Raw genomic sequence first — 20,619 nt, forward strand, 5'->3', positions numbered from 1 at the left:
AGCTTACCATGAACAGGTACATATATACAAATTGATTGACTTATTAATCTGTCCACACAGGTAAATAGCTGTGGCTCTTCTGTTGTGGCCCTTTAACTTTTTAAAGCTAAGAGACCTACACATTTTATTCAGTGTCTATATTTTCCTGTTTAAAAACCTAAGGCCTTTATAATGTATTCATCCCTAAACTAAACTTGTATGCACATGCAAGAACCAAAGGTAAACATCAATGATTCGATCGTAAATGTTTCTCAAGTCCTACAAAATAATCCTCATGGCCTACTTGTACGGTATTACTAGTACCATTATATTGCTTGTGAGCACCAGTTACAAAACAAAGTATTAAACAATATTACATCAGAGCCGTAATGTCGTCAACCAGATTAACTCCCCCGCAATACCCGACTATTTGGAAGTCACAACTTTTAACACAATAGCATGTAGTCCTTTAGTCTTCACGCTTGACCAATCACAATGCTCTATAGTGGGTGGGCACTACACCCCTGGGGCAATTATCACCTATTTTTAGAATCTGTAGAGGACCAGTGTTGTCATTCAAATCACCATGAATGCAGTGAAATGATTTGGGGAATGTGACCATGATAGTGTCAATAAAAGAAGAGAGTGATTATTTACCTACAGTATAGTTGTTTTGGAGGAGCTAACAAACACATGTGATTACCTACATTGTTTCTTATACTATATATGTACTATAGGGAGACACGGCGTCGAACCACATTAAAAATACATGTAACAATGCTGGGTTTTCCTGTGTACCAGTGTTTGTCTATATACCTGAGAAGAAGGTTACAGTCGTATAGACTTGACTGACACTAGCGATGTGTATACCCGAGTCACTGCAGCGCGACGGAGTGAAACTCAAACATCCTAGTAAAGAGGTATGAATTCAATGAACTAAAAAACTTTAAATACAATTGACATCTTTCAAGGATATACAGCATCTGGTGATATGGAGAGAGTTTGTGTCAAGGAAGTCCCCATGGAGAGAGACACGAAAGAAGACAATGCATTGTGAAATACCAGAAACTGTTAATCTTGGCTGCACAATGCACATTACTACACTGTATACAAACATGACGCGGCTGCATTGTCGAAACTTTGGTGGTCTGAAAACAGAGAAGTATAACAGCTGTTGAAAACGGCGACAAACTCTCTGTAACTTTACAAATTACTTGTTTGTGATTTTAAATGGGATATAGCTCACATCCCATAGAGGAAAGGAGAAATGGGTACCACCAACAAGCTAAACGATACTGGTCTTTTCGACAACAGCAGTGCGGTCCTGGATGGCGATAGTGTATTTTCTCCTTACTACGCTGTGTGGCTGTACAATGAAAAGATGTTTGAGGCCAATAAAGTAGTGATGAGTTTCCTCATCATCATGTCGGTGCTGGGGATGTTTGGCAATGGATCAGTGGTATATATCTACAGCTGTCGCTTCAGAAGGAACACAATGAACTATTTTATTTTACTGCTAGGGATATCTGATGTTATTGGATCTATCATGCTAGCCTTCGAGGCCGTAGATAGAAGACTTCCTATGTATTCCGGCAATCTACCCGTCCTGTGTAAACTTATTCGTAGTATTGGAAATGTTGTTAATATTTGGTCCGTTGGAATCTTAGTGTGTATAGCGTTTGATCGCTACTACAAGATCTGCCACCCTATGAAATCATTCACAATGAGTAAAGCTAAGAAGATGATTATTGGTGTTGGTGTTGTAGGATGTATTTTTGCGTGGCCCATCAGTGTTTTTCACGGACCGGAAAAGGTTCCGACTGGAATTCCTGGAGTATATGGAATGGATTGTGCTGATGATGACAACTATAAAGACCTACTGGTAAGACCATTGTATCTCGTCGCCCTTCTCGTAGGCAACCTTGTGTTTTTCACTATTATGGTTGTTCTTTATGCCTTGTTGTATAGAGAAATATGGAAATGGAAACATAAAAAAGTCGGAGAAGACATAAATAGAATTAAATCTGCACGAAGCATCAGCGCCGTTTCAATGTTCAATACCAAACACATCCATTTCTCCGAGGCTGACGATGTCTTCACAGACCATTCAGAAAACACGAGAGATTTATCTGAGTTGAATGGAATAGCACTTGGTATGAAGCATAATGAAGCCCTTAAACATCATGGTGTTCAACTCAACAGACTTGATATTCCAATGACCTTGAAACACAGCAGCTCGCTAGAGTCATGTCATAGTCTGAGTAGTAATGGAAATACGTCGGACCAACATGACAGGACAGAAATGTATGACAAGTGTGATCACGGGTCGAAACTAAACAACTCAAACCAGAGTGGGGATGACAGCTTGTCGTCTGAGGTACAGGGGGAGGAAGGAGGACAACTGAACCTGACCTTCTCCTCAAATGAAAGTGATAGAACAGATATATCTAGTAAACATAATGGTATACATCCTATCTCTAATGGCCATGTTCACGATGGTTTGTACGTAACATGTCTGACCGTACGGAACACTCCAGATTCCTCTGTACATAGTACGCCACAAGAAACTGATAAGATTATCATAACAAAATCTGTAAATTTGTCTTCTGATTCTCCAAAACCTCAGAGGAACGGATCTACAAAATTCATCAGTGTTTCCACAGACTCTCCAAAATCTAGAAGGAATGAATCCGTAATTTCTCATTTTTCCTCAATTTCTAGTGCATTTAGAAAGAGGTTTTCTCGGAACTCTAACAGTAGTCTAAAACGTCGAACACCAAAATCCACAGCTAGTCTCGCCCAAAGTACAATGCTGTTTGCTGTGATAACTACTACTTTCATCCTCAGTTATGTGCCATTTTTCATTGTCGAGCTACTATCTAGTACGGGATGTCTAGACATGAACGGGGATCTCCCAATGAGTCATAAACAGATCCTCCGTCTTTGTAACTCGTCCTTTTGTTTTAATACAGCTGCCAATCCAATCATTTATAGTATACTTAATCCTGCATTCAAAAGACAACTCAAAATTATCTTTCTTGGTGAGAAAAGGATTCCAAAGAAGAGATGACAACTTTGCCTCAAAGTATCGATACTGCATGTTTTTGCATATTATAGGAGTTTTCTGCCCTTGCGGGTAGGTATTGATTGTGACGTCATGTGTTAGTGAGTGTAACGTCATTCTTTTTGGAGAAAACAATGTGAATTGCGCTCACAAAATACTGACGTAACAATCGATACCTACCCGCAAGGGAGCTAACTCTGTAATATGCAAAGACGGAATACTCCCTCAGGTGTCAATTAGAACATTCTCCCATGTGTCATTCAATGTTGTAACCATAAATTGGTATACAGTAAAACAGGGTTATAACGAACAAACTCACAAGAAATTCATTGCTATAACATGGTAATATCTGTGCCTTGTCAAGATTAATATATGTTTATAATATTATGTAATGTATAACAAAATATGCATATAATGAAACGATTTTGCTGGTCCCCAGTAGTTTGTTATAATCGTGCTTTATTGTATATTTTGCCATGACTTAAAACATTTTATACAAAGCATAATAAGCATGTTGTTAATTCTCAGAATGTTGTCCTTTTACTTGGAATATTTCATTGAGGGCATTAGGACCAATTGTAATTCAGCAATGATTTTCAATTAATTAACATTTCTGATTCAATACTATTTATTTTGTAAGGATATTTTATGTTATTTACTCTGTGAAGTTTGTCCTTTAGTTTGCCGTTTGACCTTCAAATGAATTAAGGTTAGGACAGACATGTACCGGGTATGCAAATCCTGATTAACAATAATTGATCTTAGAGAATAGATATTTATAGATTATTTCAATATTAAAAATGTACCGTTTTAAATATTCATTCATGATTTTTGTCCAATAATTGTGTGTTAAAATTCCCAAATATTCCCGTACATTCACCTACTGTATACATTATGTTGAGTATATATAAATGCTTACTCTGTCACAGTTGCTATATCACTTAATCTATTTGAGGATCATGTTATCCAATGCATTTTATGATGGAATTACAGTACATAACATGCAAATCTGAATGGCTTGTCTAGGGATAAGTTCAATGAACCAGAATTAAAGCAGTTCATATGGAATTGAACCCAATTTATAAACTCAATTTACCAGCTCTTGAGATCAATGTAAGTAACAAACAATACAACCTGGTAAATATATGACCCTGAGCCTATTTACCGGTATTTGTGACCCTGAGTCTGTTAAGAAGACTTTAAACTTAAAGCTCCACAGGTTAAAACTATCATTGACTTTTTCATGGATGGCGTGATTAGTTTGCCTTTATATGTGTAACAATAAAACCATGCAGTACTAGAACAGGCATGTCATGCAGAAAGTATTTAATATAAAAGGATTGTTTGTTTATTTGATTATTTTAACGTCCTATCAACAGCCAGGGTCATGCAAGGACGGCCTCCCATGCATGCAATGTGTAGCGTGTGTGAAGTGCGAGGTGTGAGTTTTGGGAGACTGTGGTATGTTCATGTTGTGTCTTCTTGTATAGTGGAACTGTTGCCCTTTTTATAGTGTGCTATATCTCTGAAGCATGCCGCCAAAGACACCAAGCAACACACCCAACCCCGTCACATTATACTGACAACGGACAAACCAGTCATCCCACTCCCTGTATGCTGAGCGCTAAGCAGGAGCAGAAACTACCACTTTTATAGACTTTGGTGTGTGTCTCGGCAAGGGGACAGAACCCAGAGCCTTCCTCACAGGGGCGAGAGCTCAACTCAAGGCCAAAAGTGAGGTGGTGCCAAGGGAGGCATTAGGAAAGATAAAGTCAGTTAAGAAGAAGAGAAAAGATAAGATCCTAAATTTAGTCGCCTTTTACGATCATGCAACAGGGGCAGCAGGTACAATTCTAACGCCCTACCCGCAGGGCATAGTATAAAAGGAACATGTAGTTTTGATGAATAAAGTCAAAATTGACCTGTCTATTAAGACCACCTAAGGGACAAGGAAAAAGTATCCCACCAAGTGATCTTTATGTACACAGATCAATTTTAAGTTGTCTATAAATGATCATATGAAACCCTAAAATAGTGGTCTTATTTAGCAGGTGGCCTTTATACAGAGGTAGTCACTAATACATGTTTACTGTAAATGCAGTACCATATAGCATTTATTTATAAATTAGCAAACACAATCAAGGGGAACAACTCTGGCCGGTACCTCTTGCCACCTTAACTGATTAAGCCACAAATTAAAATACTTTATTTAAAAATATTTCATTTTAAATCAAATTTAAATTTTGATAACATCAAGTAAATCTATTACTCCAATGTATGTGTGAGGAATTCATTTTGAATTTTCATTTCAAGCCTAATTGATATTCTATAATAGATCATAAAGTCAAATGATTTTCAATCTTCAGGAAAGTTTTATTACTCATGATCTATATGTATACAGGTTAATTGATCTTAAACACATTACAGGGAAATTATTGTGTGTGTTCACTGCGAGTCTATATTAGATTGTACCTAAGTGTACAATGTACCAAATTACACAACCATCCTGCTTCCCTGTGTGAAACACGACATCCATTTTATTGGGCAATCTGTTACACTAAAACATTTAAAAATGACTGTAAAATTCTTTTGAAAGGGAGTGAGAGATGGGCTAATGTATTCAATTCACTTAATATGTTTATAATCAACAATGCCTGTTTTTAAGATTTCTGGAAAAATGTCTTTACAATGACTTCACACTTCTCAAATATGTGTACTGTGCATCCTTCAAATCTTTATTGAGTTAATGTATTTGATATCTACAAATCCCAGACAGAATTTAGTTTGATATTTTTTTAGTTTTCTTGAAGGTGCCCCTCATCTCCATCCCTGCACCAATCGATATTGTCCAGTGGTAGATATAATGACAGTGATAATAACCCCTATAGTTCCCTATACATTATCAGTTATTCTGGTTCTACTTGACTCGCGGGTTTTTTTCAATCTGTTTTTCCAAAATCTGATTCGCTTTGATCAAAGACAGACTTTTGATAATTATACTGCTAAGTGATTCACAAGGAAAGATGTAAATATTCTGCTGTCGAAAATCATATTGCTTTTTTCTATTATTTTACACAAATGTACTGGTCCTATGTTTTATCCTCTCATTTTTTATATACTTTTGTTAAGTTAGATATATTGTATACTTTGCTCTATTTTACTTTGCTTTCTTTTACTATTTGTTAAGTTATGAATAGTGGTTACAGTAAAACCTCGATGATTCAAACTCCAAGAATCAAATTTCTCGCTGTATCTAACTTTTTGCTTGGTCCCGAATTTCTTCACTACTTCATTACTAACTAACCCATGTATGAATTGAAGTTTTCGATGAATCAAACTTTTTTCATGGACCATTTGTTATAGAATCATAGGTAACGGACAATAGGGATTATGACAGCTTGTGTTGCTTGCTTGATATCATCAAGATAATTAATACCACTGATCAGGCCGATACCCGGTGCTTTGTTTTTACAAGCTGCGTTATTAAAACATTAGTACGGCAAAGATACAGTTACTCAATTTTGATGTTCGCCGTTGCCATTGGTAGCAGTTTTTAGAATTTACAGAATGGTAAATAGCTAGCCACATAATTAGTAACTCAAACTCAAAACTGTTACATTCCAAAACTTCGACATAAATACTTGAGCAAATTGATAATTCTAAATCAAAGTATTTTGTAGGTGTTGTAGCGCTTTCATTTTCTCCTTTGAAGTCTCGATGTTTCGAAGTTTTTCTGTCGGTCCCTTGAACTTCGATTCATCGAGGTTTGACTGTATTTAATTGCATGAAGTTGATATTTTTTTCATAAGATATTGCTATGGTTGCAAAAATTTGACCCCTGAAATTTTGTTTGTTGATGTGGTTCACTGTTGATCGAATTACTTCCTGATATGAGAACACTTGCTTCACTAAGATCATATGTTCATGACAAATATAAAATGTATAACAGATTTTAACATGGAGCCATGATGTGATGTAAACCATGGTTACCTGAACTTCCTCTTACTTGAATTAACATTTTGGTGTTAGCTTCAAGGGATAATTTTACTTTCAATTTTTTTAACATACAATGTAAATTTATGTTGAGCATTCGTATCCTTGTACAGCATATCACATCAAGTTACTAGAAGCCAACTGCTTTTAAGGTGGTTCTCAATATTCATTCGTGGATGGATTACCGAGAACAGCAAACTATGGTTGTCAAAATATCTTTACAGGTGATATTTTGTTTGTTAATACACCTGTATCTGTCAAAACATGATGAACATACATATATACACAATTCTATGTTTTCACAGCATATTTACCACACTCTTAGTGTGTGAATATATTTAAGCTGTAAAAATTGTAAAGACTTAAAGTAATATGGGCCAATCACTGTATCTTATTTCTAAAGATGATTTTTAGTTCCTACTCAGTATGTGCCAAGCATTTTGTTTTTTTCTTTTGCACATTTAAAAAGTTTGTGGACCAATACTAGCTGCAAGTTGCCAATTCTAAAGACACCTTCAAGATAGTTACATACCTCCGTAATATTTAAGTGAATCAGTCAAACAAGAAGAGTGACCAGTCAACACAATCGAAAATTTTTAAAAAAAACCCAGATTGCATTTACAACTTTTACTATTTCAACATAATAATAAAAGTAATACTAATATATGGCATTTGAACTATTTTCTTACTGCATGATTTAAACTCCAGGTTTGGCCAGAGTAAAATTATCAAAGAATAAAATCTGGAAGCATTCCAACTGTTTCTCATACTTTGTTTTTTGTTTTTCTATATATAATTGTTTCCTTGCATAAAATGCATTTTCATGCCAATATGTTTGTATATGCTAGTCACAAGAAACGATGATTATCTGTATAAATGTTTGTGACTTTAGAAGTGTAAATGCATGAAGTCAGTACGCTAGCTATCAGAATGTGTGCTATTATTTGTACGTGTGCTATTATTTGTACGTGTGTTATTGTTGTTTAGAATACAATTCATGGGTATAGACAGCCTGTGAACATGCCAATGAGATTTCTATACATGAAAGGATTATTAAAATCTAAATTGATTTTGTTTAGTTTTGAGATTTTTTTTCATGAATAAAAAATATGTCTATTATCTTTTATAGGTATAAACAGTATAGGACATAAGACATCACCTTTCTATACACCTTGAACATTTCAGAAAAAAATAGCATTGACTTCTGGTCAAAGCCAAATATTTTAATACTACTGCATTACACATTGTCTAAATATGACGTTTATTACTAAGTTTCAACATAATATTTTGATCCATTAACTTGCCCTCTTCTACTTCTAGAACATAGATCTTAATGTTCACTTGATTTGTAGCTTGTCTGCTTCTACAGCGACCTTCCATCAATAAGATGGAAGATCTGAGAAGACCTCTCTTCTTAGAATAGCACAAATCAAGTTGGCCTCGTATTAATACCATACATTACAGTGTCTAAGAGCACAAATCAAGCTGGCCTCAGACTACTACCACCACACACTACAGTGAGTTTTATTCCTCCAGGCACAAGATTATTTCAGAGATTGTACAGTTTTCCACATCACCTAACATACCAAATACTTTCTCCACTTATAATGTATCAATATAATAGCATATGTTTCGCATTTTGCTCAAAGTACACAACCTCAAAAGAAGGCCATTAACGTATACCCTTAATGTAATTCAGTGTATGGATTCAAGGTTATCGTTCATCTGTAAAGGGTACTACACGTTGGTGTATTTCTTATTGCTTGGGGTCATTCTATCTTATTTACATTTTGTAACGCTAAAAAAAAATAATGGATACTTCAATCTCTTGGTATTAACACATTTCCAGACATTTCAGTTTATTTGTTAAGAGAGTTATTGAATGGGAATATCGTTAATCAATGGGCCATAACTCTGCTAAATAGGGTCCAATGAAAGTGCCGAGCAAACTCAACAAAGCCCTTGGCACATTTAACCATACCAAGTTACAAAACGGAGGGCCTGTATCGCTCACCAGTTTTTCTAAGTATTTATCACAAAGACTCTGACAATGAGCAAAATTGACTCCAAAAGTTTAATTTTGAATCACCAAGACCTACATATAATGATGCTATTGATACCATACAAATATGCTATCCAATACATAGGTTCAGAGAGGAAGTAATTTATATAAAAATAGTAGCCTAATTGACCTTTTTGACCTCGCATCTATTGCCGTCTAAGGCCCCGGGGGTCAGCCCTATCATTTGTACAATTTCAAATCCCAACACTATAAGGATGCTACCATTACATTATGAGTGCTCTTCCATGCTTGGTGTCAGAGAAGAAGTTGTTTATATGGAAATTGTCAAATTGATCCCTTTTGACCCCGCCCCTCAGGCCCCCCAGGGGTCAGCCCTATCATTTGTACAATTTTGAATCCCCACCCTATAACAATGCTACCATTGCATTATGAGTGCTATCTCATGCTTAGTTTCAGAGAAGAAGTTGTTTATATAGAAATAGCCAAATTGACCCCATTGGGCCTGCCCCTCAGGCCCCTGGGGGGTCAGCCCCATCATTTGTACAATTTTCAGTTACTAGCCCATAAGGATGCTACCAGTCAAATTTTGTTGAAATCCGACCAGAGGTTATGGAGAAGAAGTCGATTGTTGACGGACGACGGACGCCAGATGCCGGACGCCAGACGCTGCGGTATCCCATAAGCTCTTCTTGGTCCTTAGGACCAGGTGAGCTAAAAATCACTTAAGATTTGTGGCAGTTATTGCACGAAAATCAAGCGTTACAGACAGACAGAAGGATGGACAGACCCAAATTAATATCCACTGTTTCGGTGAAAGCAGAGAAAAATAATATGGCTTTAAAGTAATTGCTTATACTTGAAACCTTTAGTGAACGTTTATAATCTATGATTTAATCAAAGTGCCACAACTCTGTAAATACATTCGGTTGAGATTATAGCAATACCGCTTCCTCCTATTATTATTAGAATGTCAGTTACGTGTCAGAAACATGTTAGGTATATACTCACAGTCACACAAGTCTTCCTCAAGCTAACTGTAATGGCTTTAAGGGACTGATTCAATTTTAAACTTTTAATGAGCCTCTGTAAACTTTTATTAAATCAAAGGGCTATAACTCTGTATATGTATATGGTCTAACCTTATAATCTCCGATTTCTCCGATTGCCATCACTCAAACATTGTTCAGAATCACTAAAGTACATTTGTCTAAGCCAACATCTTTTAATTCATTCTAAGGGCCACAACTCTGTATATAAAATTCAACATCATTTTCTAAATCATTGTATCACTCAAGCATTGTTCAGTAGTATCAATATACATAACACTGAATTTGTATTAAAATGATCACATTGTTAAGTAAGTTTATAAAACATCAAGTAACTTCAGGGCAATTAGCAAGAAAGTGATGCAATATAGCTCACTAATATTGTAAAACTTTTATTTGATACCATATATTAACTATTATCGCAAATTCAATTAAACAAAAAAACTCAATTATAATAGCATTTTTTTAAAGATTTTTGTCAATTCCAATATTTCTCAATACTTATTGAACATAATTGTCGCGCTCAACGAAATGTCATCGAAATAACAAAAAATATCATCCCTACAAAAATAACTAGCTAAATGGAATCACAAATTTGTCAAATGTTCATAAAATAAATTTACGTTTAAACATCTGTGACATAGGATATCAAGCAAAAAAAAAGATGATTATAGGCTAATTAAAGCATGTTCTAATAAGCATCATTACTAAAGCATAAATCATAATCGTGTTTGACGATATATTTATTGATATGATATTTACCTAGATCAGTATTGCCTATCAAATTGTATTACCAGCTGTGACAAAACCAAACATGCCGAGACTGATAAACAAATAGATAGGTGTATTGTATCAACACTTCCCCTCACAGTCCTACCCATATAAATACTATAGATCAACACGACACATCTGCAGAATGATATTCTGTCAACTTAACTTTTTTTGTTAATTCACTTTCTGACGCATTTCTGATGACGAACATGAATTAAAGAGTTTTTGTGAGTGTTTTATTGTTGCTTACTTTTACAATTTTGTAGAAAAACTGCAATTTATTGTACCAGTAATAGCAGATGCAGTCAGCCATAGTGAACCATCTGGTTATGTTGTTTGTGTCTGATTTCATCGTCTATATCACACACAATATCAGTTTCTTTGAATGGATCGAAACATCATTTCTAAGTATTTGTTTATGTAAACATTTTTCTTTTTTATTCTTACACTATTCTATTAATTCTGTTTCTTTCTTGCAAGTCTTAGAATCAAATTATGAAAATATTATAATGATAGGTCATTCTATAAATTAGTGACTAAACTTGTATACTGCTGTACACATACAGGTAAAATACTTGATCTAAAAAAAATAAAGTAATGGGATATTTTCTCAGGAGTCATTTCCTAGAAGTTCACATAAAAATGACCCTTTCATTAAGTGATCAAGATTCAATTGATTAAAGAAAGGAGTGACACCCTGTTTCAATACTATCAGTGAACTGTTTTACCAATGTTTCATGCCTTATCAGTCAATAGTCAAAATTCTTACTGAGGTGTTGGGACTAACCAGATGAACTGTTTCCAACATGGTATTGAGACATGGAAATTAAAAGTTAGTTTTATAAGAAGGTATACTATATAATATTGTAATCTGTAAATATTTGATCATCGTTATTCTACTACAGAAAATATCTCCATGGTCACAAGTTCGTACTCATGCACTAGTTACTTGTGAAGACGTTTATGTATGGTGCTGACGTTTATTGTATGGTGTTGACGTTTATTGTATGGTGTTGACGTTTATGTATGGTGTTGACGTTTATTGTATGGTGTTGACGTTTATTGTATGGTGTTGACGTTTATGTATGGTGTTGACGTTTATTGTATGGTGTTGACGTTTATGTATGGTGTTGATGTTTATTGTATGGTGTTGACGTTTATTGTATGGTGTTGACGTTTATTGTATGGTGTTGACGTTTATTGTATGGTGTTGACGTGACCAGTGAATCACATCCTGAACATACAACACCTTGGTGATGGAAGTAATAGGTTTAAAGATGTCAGGGTCGACCACATCCTAGATATAGGTCTCAAGCCTTACAATGTGATCAGGTGGTATAGGTTTTTAGGTGTCGGGTATCTGTAAGTGATCATTCGGGATACACCCAGGTCCTGCTTCAAATACAATACTTTTTATATCTCTATGAATACATCTACCCTAAATCATATCTATAGCGATGCATAATTAAATATCTGATGACATCAATACAAGTGCAATGGAAAGATGGCCAGGCAGGCAAATGTGATTCCAGAATCCCCTCTACAAATGTAAACTGAAGTGGGTATAGTTATTTATTAAGTAACTGATTAAATAACTTTGAAATAAAATTTCAATACCATTTCTGTGATCATCCTTTATCAAAATCCTTTTTATTAACACCTATTCTTTTGTTTACCCAGATTAAGTGGTAGATCCCATTCTTGTGTGATTAAATCAAAACTAGTGGCATATATTTCATACCAAAAGTGGGATGGGTGTACTTCATTAATGGATCTTCAGAGCATTGTATTTCAACACATTAAATATAATCGTCTGAAGGCTATAATAGCAGTACTCATGTCAGAGGTCTGGTAGTAACAGGTACATGTGGTTCGTAACCTGATATAGCTGAGCGGGATTTCCTCTAAAAATTCCCATATACAATTTGCACTCATGATCTTTATGACGCAAATCATGACTTTTTCTTTTAATTAATGACAGAAAAAAATTGTGAATTTAAATTTGAAATACTATTATATAGCGCTATAAAGCTATTGCAAATTACTGTCGAATCAAGCTGATTTTAACACTCGTTTGAGATCTTCCAATGTTAGTCTACATACAAAGTTTCATTAAGCTCGGTTTATATTTACTCAAGTTAACAAGGAAATGTTAATGTACATTCAAACCTCGTCAATTCCAAGTCAAAGTGACCATGGAAAACCATTGTCAATAGTATTTGACTTAGATTTATATAAAAATAGTAAAACTGGTCAGTCAAAACCAACAAAATAAACAAGGTCATTGCATGAAATGAGTGGGAGAACTTTGAAAGACTCTATATTCATGTTGAGTAACATGTATTTTATAGTGCTGTCCTACTGAAACACACACCCAAACAAACCAAACCTTGCTTTCTTACTTAGTCAGACAACAGGCCAACCTGTCACATGATTAATCATAAGTAACATTGATAAATATGTAATACCAACCTGCCGATCCCGATAGTCGTACTTCAGTCAGTGTCACAGTGAAACTTGAGTCCATCTCAAGGAATCCATCGCCGGTGAGCGGGATATCTGTGACAACTTGTGACTGTCCTTCATCAAACGAGACGGTGCCACCACTCTGAGACAACAGTATACCAGTCTGTAGCTTAAAACAAAACCAGTCTCCAAATTAAACTCTCTCATTGGTGTACAATTCTAAATGTAGTTCAAGGGTCAAAAGATAGGTCATGTTGCAGTGGCATGCTTTTTCCATTTGACTTGTTCCAACTAGAGGATTTCTTGATTGAAGTATGACATAGGGATGACACAATCAAGACTGAAAAATTATTCTATTATGCAGACGAAGACAGGTCACAGTGACCTATTTTTGGTGCCATTATAACTAACCTTCCCTACATAAATAAAAGGTACAATAATGAAGGTCCAGAAACAAGTGCTTTAGAAGACAGAACAGGGACCTATATTGGACATAATATTAGTAAAGTGATATGAACGTTAACGTTAAATCCTTTTTACTAATATAACTTTAACCTTCTAGTAATTTAAACCTTATGTTTGACCTGATATCAAACCTCCATTTTAATAAATGATTTAACTAATTTGACTAATTTTCAATTTTAAATCATAGTCTATACAAAGATAAACTGAACTTTTAATGACGGCTACACATCATAGACACATGCATATTAAAAGATATTTGATACAGTGTATAAAAGTACAGAATGTACCTGTAAATTATCGAGTGAGTGTTGCCGTTAAAGTTATATAAATGATACAAATTTACTAATTGAAGTTCAAAGATCATCTGATACATTTGGATTTCAGAATAAAAAGCTGTATCTAATCAGAAATTTAGAGAGCCATAAATATTTTCTATTGCCTCTCATTAATGACAAGGAACAAACAGGTATCTTATTATTGGAATACATAAGCACACCTGAAAACACTACTCAGTGAATACCTTTAAAGTTTTTAGATCAACACTATATATCAATATAACTGTTTTACTATAAAACTCCAAATATTCCTTTGAGTGGGGTCAAAGGTGGTCACAACAAAACAATGAAGCAGGTGAAATAAAAGGCCCATAGGCCATAATAGTCTAACGAGTTTTGTTACCAATGTAATGTACTTTTAACAGCTAGGGTCATTTAAGAATGAGCTAGTTATAGGAGGTGGAAGAAAGCCGGAGTAACCGGAGAAAAACCACTGACCAGTGATCAGTACCTATAGCAACTGCCCCACATGGGATTCAAACTTGTGACCCATAGGTGGAGGGCTAGTGGTAATATGTCGAGACAACTTAATCACTTTGTTACTGTTGCCCCTTTTATCATTTGATGATAATGCCCGGCAGGGTTTGGTAATAGATGCGAGTCAAAATTACAGAACAATTTGCACAAAGTTATGGCAGTTACAGTTCAATGTCAAACACCTAATCATTCAGTCATCCATTGGCTCCCTCAGCCACTAGTGGTGCCAAATATTATCAACTTTAATCTGCTTAGAAACAGTGTCCAAAGTACCACTTAGTTTTGTTTTCCCACACCAGTTCTGGTTTCTTTTGTTTCTGAAATTTTTATTATAGCAAATAGTAATTTAATAACAGGCCACATTTTTTTTTATTAAATCTTTGAATGGTAATACAATGTACATTCAGGTAAACTGCAAAATCTGAGTAATGCTTACCAAATCATATTTGATCTGGAAGGTTAGTATAACATTTCCGAAGGTGCCAGCGTATCGTGTGAAGTTAAGTCTGACCAAGCGACTTAGGTCAGCAGGGTTGACCACAACGGTCTGGTCACTCTGTGCCACACCAAACAGGCCATGGGGATTGTCGTTAAACCTAAAAATAATTATTAATTAAAATATCAATTGATCAATTAAAATACCAATTTCCTCAATAAAATTACAACTTCATCCATTAAAAAATCAATAGACCAACTCAAACTTCATCTATACACATACCAACTTCATATGTTCAAATGCAATACTTAAATTTATCAACCACAAAAAACTTCATTAACCAAAACATCAAGAAATTAATCTACAGAAAAACACATAAATCATTATAATCTTAATCAATGAAAAACACAACATTCATTTTCAGAAAACTGAATATAAATGATGTACCTTATATTAAAGAATGACACATTGTTTGAGTTCGCTATTTCAGCGCCACCCTCTACAGATTTGAGGGATAGTTTGTATCTCTCTGTGAGTTCTGGGATATCGTCAGGCAGGACTTGTATGCTGATTGCCGAGTCTCGCTGTCCGTCTTCTATCACAATAGAACCATTCCGTGGCTGGAAGTCAGCTGTATCATCCAAAGGTCCTGTTATATCCCAAAATACCTGCAAAATGAAATAAACTAACTGAACACATTTTTTATAGCTAAACAAATTGACCAAGTAAATACAACATCTTAAGATTGTATAATGAGGAAGCATCTGTCATAATGTTGTTTACCTGTATACTACCAACAGTGCCTGTGTCGCCAAGGCGACTGACAGGACATTGGAGATCTAACAAGCCAGTCCCCTCCTTACCTGTATACTACCAACAGTGCCTGTGTCACCAAGGCGACTGACAAGAAAATGGAGACCTAACAACCGAGCCCCCTCCTTACCTGTGTACTACCAACAGTGTCTGTGTCGCCAAGGTGACTGACAGGAAATTGGAGATCTAACAAGCCAGTCCCCTCCTTACCTGTATACTACCAACAGTCCCTGTGTCACCAAGGTGACTGACAGGAAAATGGAGATCTAACAACCGAGCCCCCTCCTTACCTGTGTACTACCAACAGTGTCTGTGTCGCCAAGGCGACTGACAGGAAATTGGAGATCTAACAAGCCAGTCCCCTCCTTACCTGTATACTACCAACAGTCCCTGTGTCACCAAGGTGACTGACAGGAAAATGGAGATCTAACAAGCCAGTCCCCTCCTTACCTGTATACTACCAACAGTCCCTGTGTCACCAAGGTGACTGACAGGAAAATGGAGATCTAACAAGCCAGTCCCCTCCTTACCTGTATACTACCAACAGTGCCTGTGTCACCAAGGTGACTGACAGGAAAATGGAGATCTAACAACCGAGCCCCCTCCTTACCTGTGTACTACCAACAGTGTCTGTGTCGCCAAGGCGACTGACAGGACATTGGAGATCTAACAAGCCAGTCCCCTCCTTACCTGTATACTACCAACAGTGCCTGTGTCACCAAGGTGACTGACAGGAAAATGGAGATCTAACAAGCCAGTCCCCTCCTTACCTGTATACTACCAACAGTCCCTGTGTCACCAAGGTGACTGACAGGAAAATGGAGATCTAACAAGCCAGTCCCCTCCTTACCTGTATACTACCAACAGTCCCTGTGTCACCAAGGTGACTGACAGGAAAATGGAGATCTAACAAGCCAGTCCCCTCCTTACCTGTATACTACCAACAGTGCCTGTGTCACCAAGGCGACTGACAGGAAAACGGAGATCTAACAAGCCAGTCTCATCCTTACCTGTATACTACCAACAGTGTCTGTGTTGCCAAGGTGACTGACAGGAAAATGGAGATCTAACAAGCCAGTCCCCTCCTTACCTGTATACTACCAACAGTGTCTGTGTTGCCAAGGTGACTGACAGGAAAACGGAGATCTAACAAGCCAATCCCATCCTTACCTGTATACTACCAACAGTGCCTGTGTTGCCAAGGTGACTGACAGGAAAACGGAGATCTAACAAGCCAGTCCCATCCTTACCTGTATACTACCAACAGTGCCTGTGTCACCAAGGCGACTGACAGGAAAACGGAGATCTAACAAGCCAGTCCCCTCTGGCTCGTCCACTATCTGTTCTGATTTGGCTACACCCTCAAACTGGATGATACCATTGGGGTCTCCAAACTTCTCAATCTGTAAGTATATCGGAATATTCTCTGTAAAGTGTGTTCGGTCATAAAGATGTACCTCGTACATATAGCAACTTATTCAACTTTGAAATGGAGGTTCCTGGAGAAAATGAGCGCAAGGTGAGCTCACATAAGAGTTTCAGAATAACTTTGATTAAAATTAATTTGTGCAATTTGCTCAAAATTTTGCAATGTTAAAATGACAGGATTTGGTTAAATTCACGTTAGAGTTGAGATATCTCTAACAATTTCAATTGGTTATATTGATATCAGTAAGATAATTGATAAACTTTTAACTAATGAAGTTAAACTGATTCCATAAAACTATAAAGACCCAGATGCTGTACACATCAAGCCTGTGTTCATTCAAAGTTTAAATGATCAATGATTACAATAATTCAGTGACTTTACCGTTAAAACGACTTTGCCAGTGGATGGTCCAACCTCTCCATCTCCGACTGTCATCGGGAAACCCTGGACCTTATTAATCTCGATGACAAAAATCTTCTGGATCTCCCAGCTAGTGTACGGCTTGACTCTCAGCTGAAAGGCCTTCTCTCCTCCCTCAGCGTCAGCCCAGATCAGGGAACCCTGGGTAGTCTCTGGTCCATTCTCATTGTGACTTATATCATTGGTTTCCACCAACACATTTCCTGGGTTATTGGGGCCAAGGATACGCCAGAAAACCTTTCAACACCAAAAATACATTATCTTACTATGAAAGTGGTGAAATATTAGTTTGGTTTTACATGAAAATGTTTTTCACATTCTTTTTAATCCATAAAATCTGAAGAAGTCTGAAGTCTGAAAAAGACAATTTGCTTAAAGGATCACTGCTAGCTTTAACTGAAGACTCAAACTTTTGAAAATCAGAAACATAATAAATGTACCATAAAATTAATTAAATGCTTTTGATAAAAAATCAATTATTTTCTTTTTGACTTATTTGGTTTCAATATTGTGCTATTAAAAAAATTTCCATCCCCTAACGTCCACCAACCGTCTGTTGTCCGGTCAACCCTCCTGTTCTATGTATAGTCAAATTGAGGTTAATTTGACGGTCAGGGTTCGGCATCGTCACTGCCAGTTGACCACTGAAGCCGAAGTTACCGTTAGGATAGTCAGACTTAAGGATGGTGATTGTAGCAGTAACAGCATCTCCTAATAGAGCACCACCTGTAAGATTTAAAACAGATTTATTTATGTATGTAAAATTGTTTCATAAATCATGCTTATGAAAATATATAAACAATAATACTTGTACATGAAATCAGGATAGGACATGGCATGATGCGACACAATAGATATGGGTATAAGCCCCTCATCCCTTCCTCTCCCCCATTTTGCATCAGTACAAAAAGCAAAGCAAGATAATCTAGTTTCTTTGTTCATTGCCTTGAAATGAATTCGAAACATACATGATATGTATGGCCATTATCTGTATGGCCATGAGATGTATGGTCATGATCTAACTAACTTCTTTTAAATTATGAGAAAGGAACTTATAGATTAGCTTATTCAAAAGAGAAAACAGCTACACCAAGCTCATTTGTGGAAAATTTTAGATAGGGGAACAAAAACCTGTCTAAAGTAACATCATAATAATAGTTAGCCAGTTAACCAAACTCAATTTGTCCTCTTCTAATTTTAGAATTATTTCCTGGAAGATCCCCGACGTGTTTTTTTTTTTACAATCATTAGACCAGGTTGATATACCCATATCAAAAGAATTTCAATCAATATTATCTATATTGCCTTTCAAGTTTCCAGATTAAAAGTTCAAACATAGCCTGAAGCTTTGACTTTACCTGCTAACATTTTCTAATATATCAATATCGTACTGAACATACAAACTTATTAATAGTAACATCTTTCTGTCTGGCTATATGTAATGCTAGATGCTAATTGCCAATTCCTTGATTGCATATATGATGACATGTCCATCTCTATCAACAAAATACATACAATCAAAACAAATGTATTTTGAAACAAGAGGCCCATGGACCTTAACGGTCACCTGAGTTCAGATACAGAATGAAACAAAGACATGCATATAAACACTATGTATTGGCCCATCAGGCCCTTGAAGTCAGTCAGTGATCTTATAAATTTGACTTTTTAATCTATGAAGATTATTTGGTTCCATCAAATCTGTGAATTCAGAAGAAATTCGGCCAGGACCAATATGGATATGATGTTAAAATGCTATCTCAGGCTAATAATTCTAACTCAGATTGACTAATTTCCTATGAAAAATAGGCAAATAATGTTCATAAGTGTGTTTTTCCTATATAAACTAAAGTAAACTTGACCCCCTCCCCAGGGGGCAACATGAGACCCCAGGGTCCAAAATTTCAGAAGAAGATTTTTGAAGTTTTAGCCTATTTGACCTATTTTTGCCCCCGCCCCTAAGGCCCCTGGGGATCAGTCATGGACATTTTTTTAATAAGATTCAATGACCATCACATAGTGATAATTCTGACTACAATTGACTAATTTCCTATTACAATGACTAAATAATGCTCAAAAATGTGTTTTCCTCATATAAACTATAGTAATCTTGACCCTCTCCCCAGGGGGAAACCCGAGACGCAAGGGTCATGTAATTTACAATTTTCATGAAACTCCTTAAGACCTGTCCATCTATGAAGAATATTTGATTCTACCATTTCCAGTATTTAAGAAGAAGATTTTTAAAGTTTTAGCCTATTTGCCCCTTTTGGCCCCGCCCCTCTACCCCCAGGGGGTCGGCCTGGACCAATATGGATATGATATTAAAATGCTATCTCAGGCTAATAATTCTAACCCAGTTTGACTCATTTCCAATGAAAATTGAGCAAACAAGAGGCCCAAGAGCCTTAACGGTCATCTGACTACCTTGGCAATAGCTGTATAGGTAATTAATTAGATATGGTGTCATGGTTAAAAAATAAAAACACTTGGTCATGACCATGTAAGGATCATTTAATGCAAGTTTCAGTCAAACTGCATGGGTAGAACTTCAAGAAGTTCAAAATGTGTTTTCAAGATGGCGGCTTTGGTGGTCATCTTGGTTTTCGGGTCAACCCGACAAATAACAACACTTTGTTGGGACAATGTCAGTATCCTTAAAATTATTCAGACAAGTTTCAGCAAAATCTCACTGGTAGAACTTGAGAATAAGTTCAAACTATATTTTCAAGATGGCGGGAGTAATGTCCATCTTGGTTTTCAGATCAACATAAGATATAAAAACAGTTGGTCACGACCATGACAAGGATCATTTCATGCAAGTATCAGCTAAATCACACTGGCAGAATTTGAGAAGAAGTTCAAAATTCAAGATTTTAGAATATTTGACCCCCCTGACCTT

General features: G+C 36.1%; 2 protein-coding genes across 5 annotated transcripts in view; one reads left to right on the top strand and one right to left on the bottom strand.

The window, feature by feature from the left end:
* LOC138333161 (adhesion G-protein coupled receptor V1-like) overlaps positions 1 to 20,619 on the bottom strand; it is a 128,907-nt gene that overhangs the window by 25,582 nt on the left and 82,706 nt on the right. For all 4 annotated transcript variants that reach the window (XM_069281344.1, XM_069281343.1, XM_069281341.1 and 1 more), the window contains 6 exons: positions 18,268 to 18,443; positions 17,679 to 17,954; positions 17,119 to 17,271; positions 15,503 to 15,723; positions 15,056 to 15,215; positions 13,349 to 13,511 (listed from right to left, as the gene is read on the bottom strand). In XM_069281344.1, the coding sequence (XP_069137445.1) occupies positions 13,349 to 13,511; positions 15,056 to 15,215; positions 15,503 to 15,723; positions 17,119 to 17,271; positions 17,679 to 17,954; positions 18,268 to 18,443 (1,149 nt within the window). The remainder of the gene's footprint in view (positions 1 to 13,348; positions 13,512 to 15,055; positions 15,216 to 15,502; positions 15,724 to 17,118; positions 17,272 to 17,678; positions 17,955 to 18,267; positions 18,444 to 20,619) is intronic.
* On the top strand, positions 515 to 8,106 carry LOC138333160 (dopamine D2-like receptor). Its single transcript, XM_069281340.1, has one exon. It carries the CDS (start codon positions 1,247 to 1,249, stop codon positions 3,047 to 3,049), a length of 1,803 nt encoding a protein of 600 aa, XP_069137441.1. The 5' UTR covers positions 515 to 1,246; the 3' UTR covers positions 3,050 to 8,106.

The sequence above is a fragment of the Argopecten irradians genome, chromosome 10, assembly GCF_041381155.1.
Source record: "Argopecten irradians isolate NY chromosome 10, Ai_NY, whole genome shotgun sequence".
In the NCBI taxonomy this organism is placed as follows: Eukaryota; Metazoa; Mollusca; class Bivalvia; order Pectinida; family Pectinidae; genus Argopecten; species Argopecten irradians.